This window comes from Galeopterus variegatus, unplaced genomic scaffold (assembly GCF_000696425.1).
Source record: "Galeopterus variegatus unplaced genomic scaffold, G_variegatus-3.0.2 Scaffold525, whole genome shotgun sequence".
Lineage (NCBI taxonomy): Eukaryota > Metazoa > Chordata > Mammalia > Dermoptera > Cynocephalidae > Galeopterus > Galeopterus variegatus.
In genome coordinates this window covers 265,601-278,670 of record NW_007726636.1, presented here as the reverse complement: position 1 = coordinate 278,670, position 13,070 = coordinate 265,601, and the positions used below count along the sequence as shown (strand labels likewise).

At 52.4% G+C, this 13,070-nt stretch overlaps 1 protein-coding gene across 1 annotated transcript; it reads right to left on the bottom strand.

Annotated features, from left to right (window-relative positions):
* Window positions 1-460: 460 nt before the first annotated feature.
* On the bottom strand, window positions 461-12,541 carry TMEM180 (transmembrane protein 180). The gene is given in 6 exon segments (XM_008569711.1): window positions 461-1,317; window positions 2,392-2,969; window positions 3,121-3,573; window positions 4,142-4,224; window positions 4,701-4,944; window positions 12,483-12,541. Coding segments are annotated over 5 exon segments (1,545 nt in total). The 5' UTR covers window positions 4,869-4,944; window positions 12,483-12,541; the 3' UTR covers window positions 461-1,054.
* Between the last annotated feature and the right edge of the window lie 529 nt (window positions 12,542-13,070).

The following is a 13,070-nucleotide window of genomic DNA, read 5'->3' as shown; positions in this document are numbered from 1 at the left end:
AGAATTACCTGGCTCCACAAGTCTCTAGTAGTTTTCAATCCCACTTGCATGATAAAGTCACCTATAGAGATTTTTCAAGATTTCAGTGCCCAGGCCACACCCCAGGCCCATTAAGTCAGAATCTTAGGGACTAGAACTCAGATATTAGTATTTTTTAAAGCTCTCAGGTGATTCCAAGGCTGAGAACCTTGGCCTAAAAGAAACTCCTCTTTAACTACTGTGGCCAGCAATGGTACATGGAAGTACCCTGTGGCTGCTGGCGGCAGGCCTGAAAGTCATTTTGGTCCCCAGTTCCTTGCAGCTACCAATCTCCATTTTTTCCCCCCTGGCACCTCAGTGGATCTTATGCAGGTAGTCCAACACTCATATTTAGAAAAAATGCTTTCAAGGTGCTTTTCCTATTCATGAGTTCCCCCCAGCCCCACCAGCCCACTACTCTCACACACACAGCACAGACCTAAGGAATACGAATGACTGACTTTAATCAGTCTACAAAATGAATCGCTTTAGAGGCCTGGTGGGTTGGGCAGGGGGAGCCCTGCAGCAGAGGGGGCATGCCACTTCAAGCACAGCTGAAGCAAAACCCTCTTAGAGAAACCACTAGAAGGCAGAAGGAGGGGACAGGTGGGACTTCCAGTCAGCTTCTCCTGACTGAGCAAAAGGGAGAAGTTGCAGTATCAGAAGTGGTTTCTGAGCCCACCAGAGTGGCCAGCCCTAGCCAGGCAGTGGGACAGGCCTCCATGCCCCACAGCAACCCTATGTGTACTGCAAGGAGGCTCCATCCCTTCTTGGTCCTCTTCTTCCCTCCTGCCCCACAAGGGAAGCAGGTCCCTGAGCACATATGACAGCCCTGGCCCAAGCTGGGCCAGACAGCTAAGCAGGGACTCAGACCTCAGTGACAGTCCTGGCTCAGCCCCAGGAGCTTACCCCCAATCCTGCCACCTGTCCTCCAGACTGCATCTGAGGAAGGTGGAAGAGCAGGATAACAGCAGGCAAAAGTGGCCCCTGCCCTGGCTGTGGGCAGTATCTTCAGCAGGGTGGCCTAGCTGCCCTCTCACACCATCTTAACGTTCAGGCTTTGAGCCTGTGACAAGTTCTGGCGCTGGGCCTTGACCATGTTCAGGCGTCTCCCATGCAACGTGAACTGGGACCAGGTAAAGAGCTGCAGCAGAGCACAGGTGATGGGCACCAGCACCAGCAGGTAGAAGCAGCCCTGGCGGAGTGCTGGGGCCTGTGCTGGGGCCGGGGCTGGGGGCTCGGGCCAGGGCCGGGCACTCCCCACAGGGATCATTGGTGGGTGCTGGAAGAGGTCATGACCTGGGACAAAAGAGCATAGAAAAAACACAGTCAGCCCAGTTCCCCTTCAAGCCCTGGTCCCCTCCAAAGTTTGTGGTATGAATTCTCAAACATCACAAGTATATGTCCAAACCACAACTCTTGCTTCCTCCCCTAAACCCACTGTTCCCCTGTTCTTCCCTTGTCAGTGAATGGCATCACCATCCACCCAGTAACTCAGGCCCCAAACCTCAAAGTCTCCCTCAGTTCCTCAGCGTTATTACTCCCCAGCATCCAATCCTTCATGTCCCCACAACTCCCAAATATCCCACCAGCCACCACCCCTGTCCAAGCTTCCACAGCCTCTGCCAGTCTCCCAATTATCTCCCTATTATTCCCACTCTGGCCTCCATACAATCTGTTCTCCATACAGCAGCCAGAGTGAACTTTTAAAATTGTAAGTCAGACCATGTCACTTCCCTGCTGAAAACACTCCCAATAGCTTCCCTTTGCACTGAAAATAAAATTCAAATCCAAACCCTACTACCTGCCTATTCACTTTTCCAGCCTCATCTCCTAACCACTCCTGATACCCTGGGCCTCTGCATGTGCCATTCCCCCTGCCTACGATTTGCTGAGATCTTTTCTAGACCAAACTTTTGCCATTCAGTTTATCCTAAGGGGCATGTTCTCAGAGAGGCCTTCCCTGACCGCACTAAGTCGCTTCTCAGTCACATGTCTCACATTTCCCCATTTCATTTCACCACAACACTGCCTGATATTTTCTTGTTTGGCTGTTTATTGCCAACCACTTCCTGCCCCTGACTAGAACATAAGCTCTGTGATGGCAAAGACCTTGTCTGTCTTACTCGTTATCTCCCTAGCACCTAGAGCAATGCCTACACACAGAAGGTGTTCTGTTCATATTTGCTGAATGAATGAATGAACTAATGAAAGAATGGAGGAATCTGAGACCTGGTTCCTCTACCCATGTTGGGGGATGGTGAGGAGTGGGGCAGCCCAAGCCTACCTGGTTGCCATTCTCTCCCTCACTGGACCCAGAGCCCAGGCTTGTCAGCTTCTGTGCCAGGTAAGCTGTGCCTCCCAGGCCCTCACCTGTGTAGAAGCAGAGCAGCCAGGTGCCCAGCAGCGGGGCAAAGGTCTGGCCTGGTTTGGTCACCAGGGCAACCATGCCAAAGAGGAGCGCCGAGGCCGCCTGCTTGCGATGGTTGAGCACCAGGTCCTCGTCAACCAGGTCAGTGATCACCAAGGTCAGTAGCTTACAGGTGCCCTCAGTACCATCTCTCTTGCATGTCCTCACTTTATAGGTGAGGACAGGGCTGCCCAGAGAGGCTGAGTCCTGCCTAAGGTCACATGGGGGGGTGAAGAGTTCAGACGGCGCTAGAATCCAGGTCTCCTAACGACCCAACCTACGTTCCTGACATCGAATCACCTAGCAGTCCTCACGCGTGGCCCAGAGCTGAGTTCCCAGCTCTTGAGAAACCTGTCTCCTTGAGCAAAGAATAGCCCAGCCATGGTGGTGTGCGGGGGGACTGACTGCTCTCCATACCTGCACCAGGTCCATGCCCACGAACCACAGAAAGTTCCGGTGGCGTGCCAGCTGCTGGAGGTATTGGCCCAAGGTGATGCTGCCCGCTTCCTCGCTGCCCACAAGCAGCTCCTTTCCACACAGGCTATGGGGCAGAGGGGGGTTGAGAACTGCCTGGGGCTGGGCCAGAGTCATCCCCACCCCAGGGCAGCCACCCATCAGCCAGGGCACCCAGCATCAAAATCATACTCAGAAGAGTGCTGGCAGCGGGCAGACAGTCAGGGCTGGCCACTCACCCTCCATCCACGGCCAGGGCTGAGCACCCTGGGTCCCCCCTGGCCGCCTCAACCTGCCGCCTCAGCAGTTGCGTGGCCCCCAGAAAGCCCAGCCCAGATCCGGCAGCCAGTGCCACGCAGAAGGCACGGAAGGAGGAGAAGTCTTCCTTGTTCCAAAAGGCATAGGAGGCAAAGACAGAGAGGGAGCCAGCGGCACTGAAGAGGGAGCAGTGGAAGTTGAGGTGGGTGCGGTCATGGGACGAGAGAGCCAGGTCGGCCAGCAAGGCATGATGGTGCAGGTCCACGAGTGTCAGGAAGCCATCGTAGAGGCACAGGCACAGCAAGAACTGCAGACCAGCTGGGGCCCAGGGAACCCAAAATGCCAGGAAGGACAGCGCCAGCAGCGGCCCATGCCATCCCAGTGCCCGTACCCGTGCTAGCACCACAGCCCTCGAAGACAGTCCGGTGCCTGAGCTGCCAGGGAGAGGAGGGCTGTTGGGAAATGCCCTTTCAGCCTTGACAAGACTCCAGTCCCCCCTGCTCAGGCCCCAGGGCAGGGATGGAGGCCAGAGTGTGGCACTCACACCAGGGTGATCCCACTGCGCCCCAAGTCCCCAGCCTCCAACTTAGGAAGCACAAGTCACCAGTAGGTACACACTCTGGTCTGCCCCAATCTCCTCTGTTACCAGCCTGTCAGGGCTGATGGCCAAAGGGTGAGCCATCACTTCTCAGGTTGGGGGCAGGGATGGGGTAAAGGAATATGCCAGAAGCAGCAGAGGGTGTTTGCAGCACAGAATCCTTAGGGGCCAGACAAGCCAAGTGGGGCTAAATCTCTTCCCTGGTGAGCAAGGCAAGGCTTAGTCAAGGCCACTACTCCAACCTGGACAGAGCCTGTCCTGGACCCCAGGAACGGAAGGGCAGAGACAACACTTGAAATGGTCTCCCTTTCTTTCCCCACTCCAAACACAGGCAGGGGTCCTCCAGCCCTGGGGAGTGGTGGGGTGGGACTGGACTAGTTATGAGCCGTCCCCAAGACACAAACCAGGGCTGGGAGCTGAGGAACTGCCGGTCACTGATCCAGCCGAAGAGGGGGTCATTGAGGCTGTTCCAGAGGAGAAACACCGTCTGCAAGCAGAGCAGAGATGGGCAGGTGGGCTCCAAGCAGCCTCCCCTCCTGGGCTTCCCCCATTCCAGCCTGCTCACCACCACTCAAAGAGGGCACCAGCTTCCCTGCCTGGAAACCTTTGTTCTTGCCAGCTCCGCTGCTAAACCCACTCTGCCAGCCACTGCCTCCAGAAAACTCCCACCCATCCAGGGCCAGCTGTGAATGTATCAAGCTGATAAATTAATATACATGGGGCTGGCCAGTTAGCTCAGTTGGTTAGAACACAGCCTTATAATACCAAGGTCACAGGTTCAGATCCCCGTACCGGCCAGGAGGCATCAGCATGGCCTCCACCAGCTTTTCTTGCTGAGTCTTGGCGGATAGCCTGGCCTGCCCCATTCCCCTAACTGGGCGGGACCTGGCCCCTGCAATCTGCCTGACAGCCCATGTGTCCCCTAGTTTCCCACCCAGGCTGGCCACCCTGAGCTGGCCCTACCTCTCCAACCCAGAAGGCCGTTTTGTTGATCTTGTACACTGAGACAAAGGTGTCCACATAGTAGAGCAGGAACACATTGTGCAGGATGGAGGTGAAGAGGGCCAGGGAGCCATAGACCACGGCCATGGGCAGATCCAACAGCCAGGCCTGGGCCCGACCCAGCCCCATGGCTGCCAGCCCCAGCCTCAGCCCCAGGAGCACGGAGGAGGGCTCATGGCCATGGGCAGTCTCACCATCCTTGTGCCTGGGGAAGAATAAGCCAGTTAGCAGCAGGGATCAGAGCCAGCTCTGCTCTTCATCCCAGACCTCTGAATCATTTAAAAACTCATTTTTACAGGGAGAGAGTTTGTACTTAAAGCTGGGGAATCATCAATGAAGTACAGCTGAAACAGTGCTGAGCTTGATACCACTGCTGTGAGAGTAGCTCGATGAACCTGATAACGCTGGTGCGAAGAGAAGGCAGGCATTCGGTGAGTGCTGAGCCAGGTCGCCCGCTAGGGCTGGATGCTCAGTATCCTCTTACATCTGCACTGTATGACCTTACTGGTCTGGACATGGCTACCCTGAGCTTGGGTGCACAATGTACTTATAACCTCAGGCAAGCTATTCATCCCAAGCCCTAGTTTTCTCTTCCATAAAAGGTAAAGGGGATGGTTATGCCTACTCTGCAGAGGAATGTAAGGATTAAATGAGGTAAATCAGAGAAAGTGCTCAATAAATTAATGTTGCTGGTGTCATTAATATCTTTACAGAATCCCTACAAAGTTTATAGCACTATTACAATGTTATAGGAGAGCAACCCCAAGCTCAGAGATGTTAAGTAATTTGATCAATGTCACACAGCAAAAAAGTAACAGATTTGAATCCAGGCTTGTCTGGCTCCAAAGCCTTTTCTGCCACTTAATCTTCTAAATCAGGTTGATCTGCTCGCTGATAAGAGTGATACGATTTTGACAAGAGTCCACACCTGATCCTGCACTTTGATTCTGGAAATTCTACCTCAAAGAACTAACCCCAAAGGAACGTGTACAGAGATGTTTACAGCAGTATTTATAAACAGCAAAAAGCTGGTCACAGGCCAAGAACATAACAAAGGGACTGGCTCAGCAAGCTCTCCAGAAAAGGTCTGTACATGGGTAACATCAACACGTGGGGAGAGAAACTCAAGAACATGTTACCCGAAAAGAGAACAAAGGACAGCAGACTCGTGCACAAAGACTGACAGCTAGACTGACCATGAGTGTGAAAGGGCCTAAAAGTCAGATTTGTATTAGAGAAGCACTTCTCAAACTGTGATATGTACGTGAGTCACCTGGGGACTTTGTTAAAGTGTAGATTCTGACTTAGATATGGGGAGGAATCTGAGATTCTGCATTTCTCTCTCTTTTTTTTAAAAGATGACCGGTAAGGGGATCTTAACCCTTGACTTAGTGTTGTCAGCACCACGCTCTCCCAAGTGAGCCACAGGGCAGCCCCAGATTCCGCATTTCTAACAAGCTCCCTGGTGAGACCAATGTTGCTGGCCCATGACCACACTTTAAGCAGTGAGGCATTATGTCTGTCTATTTTTTTAGACTTAAAGCTGTTCTCTTTTCAGAAAAATGATTTCCATGTATGCTTGTCTGATCCCTAGAAAGAATCTATGGGGGCTTCCTTCTCTCAAATTCTCTATGGTTAGTTGAACTGTGTCCACAAAAAGATACATTCAAGTGCTAACCCCCAGTACCTGGGAATGTGACCATATTTGGAAATAGGGTCTTGCACATGTAACCAAGTTAAGATGAGGTCATTCTGAATTTGGGTGGGCCTAATGACTGTGTCCTTATAAGGAGAGGGAAATTTGGACACAAAAGGAAGATGACCACGTGAGGACGAAAGCAGAAATTGCAGTGTTGAATCCCCATACCAGCCAGTGGCCCAGAAAAGAAGGAAAGAAGGAAAGAGAGTTGGACAGACAGAAGGAAGGCAGGAAAGAAAGAAAGTGGAGTAGTGCAGCTATAAGCCAAGGAACATCAAGGATTGCCCACAGCACCAGAAGGTAGAAGAGGCAAGGAAGGGTTCTTCCCCAGAGCCTCCAGAGGGAGCGGGCCCTGCTGACGCCTTGATGTCGAACTTCCACCCTCCAGAACTGAGAGAGTAAGCTGTTAAGGCAAGTTTGTGGTAGTTTGTTATGGAAGCCTTAGGAGACAGAGGGCTGCTGCTCAGAGAGCTCCTGTGACCCTCACCCCCAGCCTGCCCAGGGCTCATCCACATGTCTCTGCACCCACATGCCACATAGAGCCACCCACCAAGGCTTGTCTCTCCTCAACCCCAGTGCAACAGTAGCAGCAGTGACTCCATGGACCTGTCCTTGCCCATGACCCGTCACGGCCCCCGCTGCCCAGCCACCCAGGCTGCAAGGCCTCTGTCATGTAGCCCCGCCCAGCCTGCCCAGCCCATCCTCCCTTTCCTCTGCCCAGGCCTTCATTTCTCTGGTTCCTCCCGTGGGAAGCACCCATCCCAGCTGCATCTCCCCATCTTTCAGGAGCCAGCACTGTGCCCAGGAGAGCTTCTTCAACTCCTCAGGCCCCACTGCTCCACCACCCAGGCACACCATTTGCTCTGTCTGCACAGCAGACACTCCTGACTGTCCAGCCTGACCGTGGGGATGTCAAGGGCAGGGCCTATGTCTTTGCCTTCTATCTCCCTCTCAGAGAGAATGGGTAGACTCGACTGCTCTTGCTGGGGGAAGGATGACCAGTAGAGAGAGGCTCTGGGGGGAGAGCGAGGAAGGACTCCCTGGCTCATCAGAGAGCGAGTGGCCATTAACTCAAGACATCCATGTGCAAAACCCTCTACCACCACCACCTTGTGCCTCTATGCCTAATGGTGGCAGAATGAAGAAGTGGCCAAAACACCTGAAATCAGCCCTTAAACCGGCCCGAATTTCCCCCACTCACAGTGATCCTACCTCATTCCAAGGCAGGAGGATGGCCAAGTAGCCTTTTCCTGAGGCCCTTGAGCCCCTGAAGAAAATTCTTTCCTTTTTTTCTTTTCTCAGAGCTTTACTGAGGTATAGTTGACACACAATAAGCTGCACATATTCAAAATGTACAGTCTGGCTGGCCCATTAACTCAGTTGGTTAGAACATGGTGTAACACCAAGGTCAAGGATTTGGATGCCCGTACTGGCCAGCTGCTAAAAAAAAAATGTACAGTCTAAGTTTTTTTTTTTTTTTTTTTTTTTAAAAGATGACCGGTAAGGGGATCTTAACCCTTGACTTGGTGTTGTCAGCACCACGCTCAGCCAGTGAGCGAACCGGCCATCCCTATATGGGATCCGAACCCGGGGCCTTGGTGTTATCAGCACCGCACTCTCCCGAGTGAGCCACGGGCCGGCCCAACAGTCTAAGTTTTAATGCATGTATGTGCCTGTGAAACCATCACCACATTTGAGGAAATGGCACATATCCATCACCCTTGGTTTCTTCAGCTCTGCTTTTCTAAGTAGCACAGTGGAAAGAAGACACAACTGGAGGTCTCAGAAGTCCTGACTCTACCATGTACCATCTGTGTGACCTGGAGTGACTTACTGAACCTCTCTGCACCTCAGTCATAAGGCTGTTGTCAGCAGTCAATAAGAAAACATTCCAAAGTGCTGACTGAGCACAGTAAGTGCGGGGAGCACTAAAGCTTTAGAGATGATTACTATTGAGCCTCTCAGACCTTCCATGAAACAGAAAGGACCCACAACCTGCCACACAGGGGCGGGGTAAGAATTAAATGAGATACCCTCTAACGGGGCTTCCAGGCTGTAAAGCATAATGTAAACCTCTGTGACTATCCTTAACTCAGGTCACTTTCTCCGATTCCCCCAGGGCCTTTCAGAGGTCACCCACCTCAACTCCAAAGGCTTTGTTAAAAGTGAAGCCTCCCAATCCTTACACAGATGCCCAGTGACCTGCCCTTGTTGCTAGAGAAGGTGAACCCTGTACATATGGTCCCCAGCCTCCACCAGCTGGCTCCCTGCACCAACACTGGGACAAGGGTAGAAGAAAACTTCAAAGGGTGGTGAGATGGACGAAAAGGATATGACTTTTGCCATCAGAAGGGCCTGGGTCCAAATCCCAATCGTATTTCCTACTAAGACTATAACCTCAGGCAAGTCATTTAACTCTTCTGAGCCTTGGTTTCCTTATCTGTAAAATAGGTTAATAATGCCTAGTTTGGGGGAGCACAGAAAGGATTAAACTAATATCCAGGAAGCCCAGAACACCATGCCTATCACATGCAAGATGCTCAGAAACTGGCTTTTTGTTGGGCTCACTTATAATAGATCAGGGTAGGAGCAGGGAAATATCCCTGGGTAAGGGAGTTCAAGAAAAAAGATGGCACACAGGAGGGAAAGTCAACGAGCAAGAACATATATGATGCTTGGGATTGCCAGAGACAAACTCCTGCCACAGACCTGAGCTGGAGGCAAAGCAACCTGTCCAGGTGAAACACTGCCTTGGAGAGGAAGCTGGGGGAGGAGAGTGCAAGGTTACTCTTTAGCACCTTCTCCATCAGGAAACAGCCTTACCCACTGCCCCCACCCCCACACCCTCACTCTGAAGAACAAGGCCCAGCCTGTCAAGGGAAGAACAGCTCAGCCCACACCAGCCTAGTTGCATAAGCTGGGTGAGATATCCTGTAACCTGCAACCAACTTCACCTGCCCCCCTGGCACCTTGCACAGAGCCTGCTGGAGGCCCCTGTGGCCCATCCCCCCACTGTGGTATGGTCCCAGTTGGTGGCCTTGAGCCAGCCACTCCCTCTCCCTAAACCTTATCTATAAAGTGGGGATGTTAATGCCGACCTCCTGGATGGCTGTGGGGCTGAAATGCAAAAGCATATGCACAAGCATAGTGCCTAGCACGTAGAAGACCCTCAGTAAAGAGTAGCTGTTATTATTTTTTTCGTGTCTATGAAGTTTGGTTTGATGATCTTTAAAGATCACTCAGTGACCCCTCTGCCAAATCCATGATTGTATTTGTCTTTCCAGCTCCCAACTCTGATGCCTCTCGCTGCCTGGAATATCCTAGGCTCTTCTTGTCTGCCATCCCTCAAATTATTTTTTAAATGTCACCTCCGCACTTTTGATCATGCTGTTCCTTCCATATAAGATTCCCTAGATGTAACTACACACCATATCTCAGGCATACAGGGTATGCCCAGCTTTTACACCCATCACCATGAATCCTTATAGCTCTATTATTATTTCCATCCACATTTTTTTTTTTTTTTTTTAAAGATGACCGGTAAGGGGATCTTAACCCTTGACTTGGTGTTGTCAGCACCACGCTCAGCCAGTGAGCGAACCGGCCATCCCTATGTAGGGATCTGAACCCGGGGCCTTGGTGTTATCAGCACCGCACTCTCCCGAGTGAGCCACGGGCCGGCCCCTCCATCCACATTTTATAGATGAACAAACCAAGGCTCTGAAGGTTAAATAACTGGCCCAAAGTCACAAAGCTATTAAGTGCTGGAGCCAAAATTCAAAGCAAGTTCTGACTAAAAAAAGTCTCAGCATGTTTCACTTCACCATGCCCGCCCCCTCACAATCTTATCAAATCCTGCTCATTCTAGCCCAGTTCAGTGTCACAAAGCCTTCCCAAGTACACCCAATCAAGTGTTCTCTCCCCTTTTTGGGTCCCTTGGCCTCTGAGTCAGGCATCCAAATACCTCCCTTACCCTCCTCCTCCAGCCCACAAGCTCCTTAAAGGCAGGGCCAAGTTAGCCCCACCCCTGATTTCTGCCCCTGCCCCCAGCAGGCTCCTTCACCATTCAGTAGGTGCTCAATCAATACTTGCTGGGTCAATTGCCCCTAAAAGGCCAATATGGGCATCCTTAGCCCTAGGGAGCAGCAGCAGCAGCAGCAGCCATAGGTAATTACCACCCCCAGATCCCACTGTGCCCCAAGCTCTGTGTTCTGCTTAACTGCGGGAGTCACAGAAAAAGAGGCAACCTGGGAAGCCTGATGTGCCCCTCAGAGTAACCATGTAAAGCAAAGCAACAGGTATACAAAGAATAACATTTATTAAGCTTTCACACAGTGCACAGCACTGTGCTAAGAAAAACAGAAACAATGTGGCAAGAGAGCTCAGAGCAGGAAGGGACAAAGAGGCCAGATGAGGAAGAGTTTTATGAACCTTGCACAAGATTCCATGCAGAGGACAATGGGATGAAGGGCACTGGGGGTAGGGAGGTGACCGAACAGATCTGTTGGGAAGGAGCCCTCTGGCGTCCTGTAAAAACTCTCTCCCATCATCTCATCAAGCTCCTGGGAGATAAAGAACTAGAAAGGCATGAAAACACCAGCATCTCCCTGATTTCTGAACCAACCCATGGTGAGTGGGGGGGCTGATGGATTTGGTGAAGAAAACCAAGAATGCCAGACTGGACCCCTGGAGCGAGGGGCATAAGAAGGAAGGTGGGTGTTTGCCTCTGATTCCCTTCAGAAGTACTAGAGACTATGAGAAGCAGTTAATGCAGAGGGGAAAAGTTACTAATAAGCATAATTTGGAGTTAGGAGCCCTTGGTCAGCTCTGAACATTATCACCAACTAGCTCTCTGGGTTTATTCCCACACCTGTGAAGCGGGGCGAACAAACCCATTCCCAGGTATCAAATAAACAAATGAAACAAAGGTGTAACACCCAATGCAAATATTAGGCGTGTTCTTTTCTCAACAAGCAGGTGTCCTCTGAATTGCTTGCTCTGTTTCTTATTTCACACTCCGGAGTCCTGTCTCCTTGCCGAGTCTCCCCACAGGAGGCTGAATCTCAAATACTAATGGGCCCATCGCCCCCTCTCAGGCTGGAAATGAGCTTCCATCTTACTGCGGAAGGACCTTCTCCCTCTGTGTCCCCCAGTTACTGCAGCAGCCTGGAGGGGCAGAAGCCTCACCCCACGACCACCCCCCCCCCAAGGCACTGAGGAGTTGGGGATCAACCCAGGAGCTCTCTACTCCATAGCTGACGCTGCAACATGTGTAGTGGTTCTCCAGCCCGTCTGCACATTAAAATCAACCGAGGAGCTGTTCAGTAATACCGAGGCCCAGCCCTCACCCCCAACCAATGAAATCGGAACCTCTCGGGATGGGCGCGGCGCTGGTGGTTTTTAAATGCTCCCCAAGTGGTTGTACTGCGCCACCAGGGTTAAGAGCCATTATGTTAATGGAATGGACCCCAGACCCCCAGGGAGCTATCTGACCCATTGCATCCATCCCCTTCCCCCAGACCCCCAGAGAGCCCTTCTGCAAGGATTCCGCCCTTGTCCCTTAAGCCCAGCTTCTCCCGCCCTGTCCCCAGAACTCTCCCAGTCCACAACCTGATCGCCTCAAGGACCCCAGCAGAAAGCCCCCATGACTCCCCGAGCGGGAGGCATTCCCGTCCCCCTTGGGCCTGTGCTTTGTGTCAGATCGGCCCCCAGTCCGGCCCGCTCCTGCCCCCGAGCCCCGGCCGCGGGCCAGCCTCTCACCGCAATCGTGCTAGGCGAAGCCTAACGCCGCGGCTGCCGGGAGCCAGGTGCAAGCCAGTACGCCTGCGCACACGCCGCCGGGCTCCGCCGGCTTCTCCCTCCGCCCCCGCCCAGCCATTGGCTCCGCGCGGCTCCGGGACCGCGGCTCCGGCAGGTGACCGCGCCCGAGGCTGCAGCCGCCATGTCTGTCATGGGCGCTTGCCCTTAGGGACCAAAAAGAGAGTAGACACAGCAAGTAGGAGGCAGGTTGCCCGGATTCCTGACCGCTCACCCTTCTCTCTCACCTGCACGAAAGCTTAAGGTCATTTCAGTTCAAATCAAGTGCTTTTCTGAGCGCTCCTCTTCCTGCTCCCCCGTCCTTGCTTAGCACTAATTCGGAGAATGAAGAGAGCTCGGCACCTTCCTTCCAGCCTTGTGATCTGACTGGATGCACAGCTGAGGCAGATATGGAGGTGGCAGCTGCACGATCCAGGATTCCCTGACGCTGGGTTGTAAGCCCCTCAAGGGTGGATAGGCTCCGCTTGAGCTGTGGGCACCAGAGCTCAGACCACAGCAACCAGGCCCTGAACTTTCAACCATGCAGCCCAACCTCCTCTTATTAATAACAGTAATAATAAAATATTAGGATTACTGAGCTCTCACTACATGTCCTGTACTGTGTTAGGAATTTTACATGCATTTTCTTGTTAATCCTCACAACATACCTGGGAAGAGGTGCTATTATTCCCATTTTACAGATGAGGAAATTGAGGTTCAAAGAGATTCAGTGACTTTCACACAGCAAGCAAGAAGCCTAGTCAAGCTGGAACCCAGCTCTCTTGATCCCAAGAACAAGGGCCTTTCCTCTTCCTACCCCTGCCCAGGACCTCAAA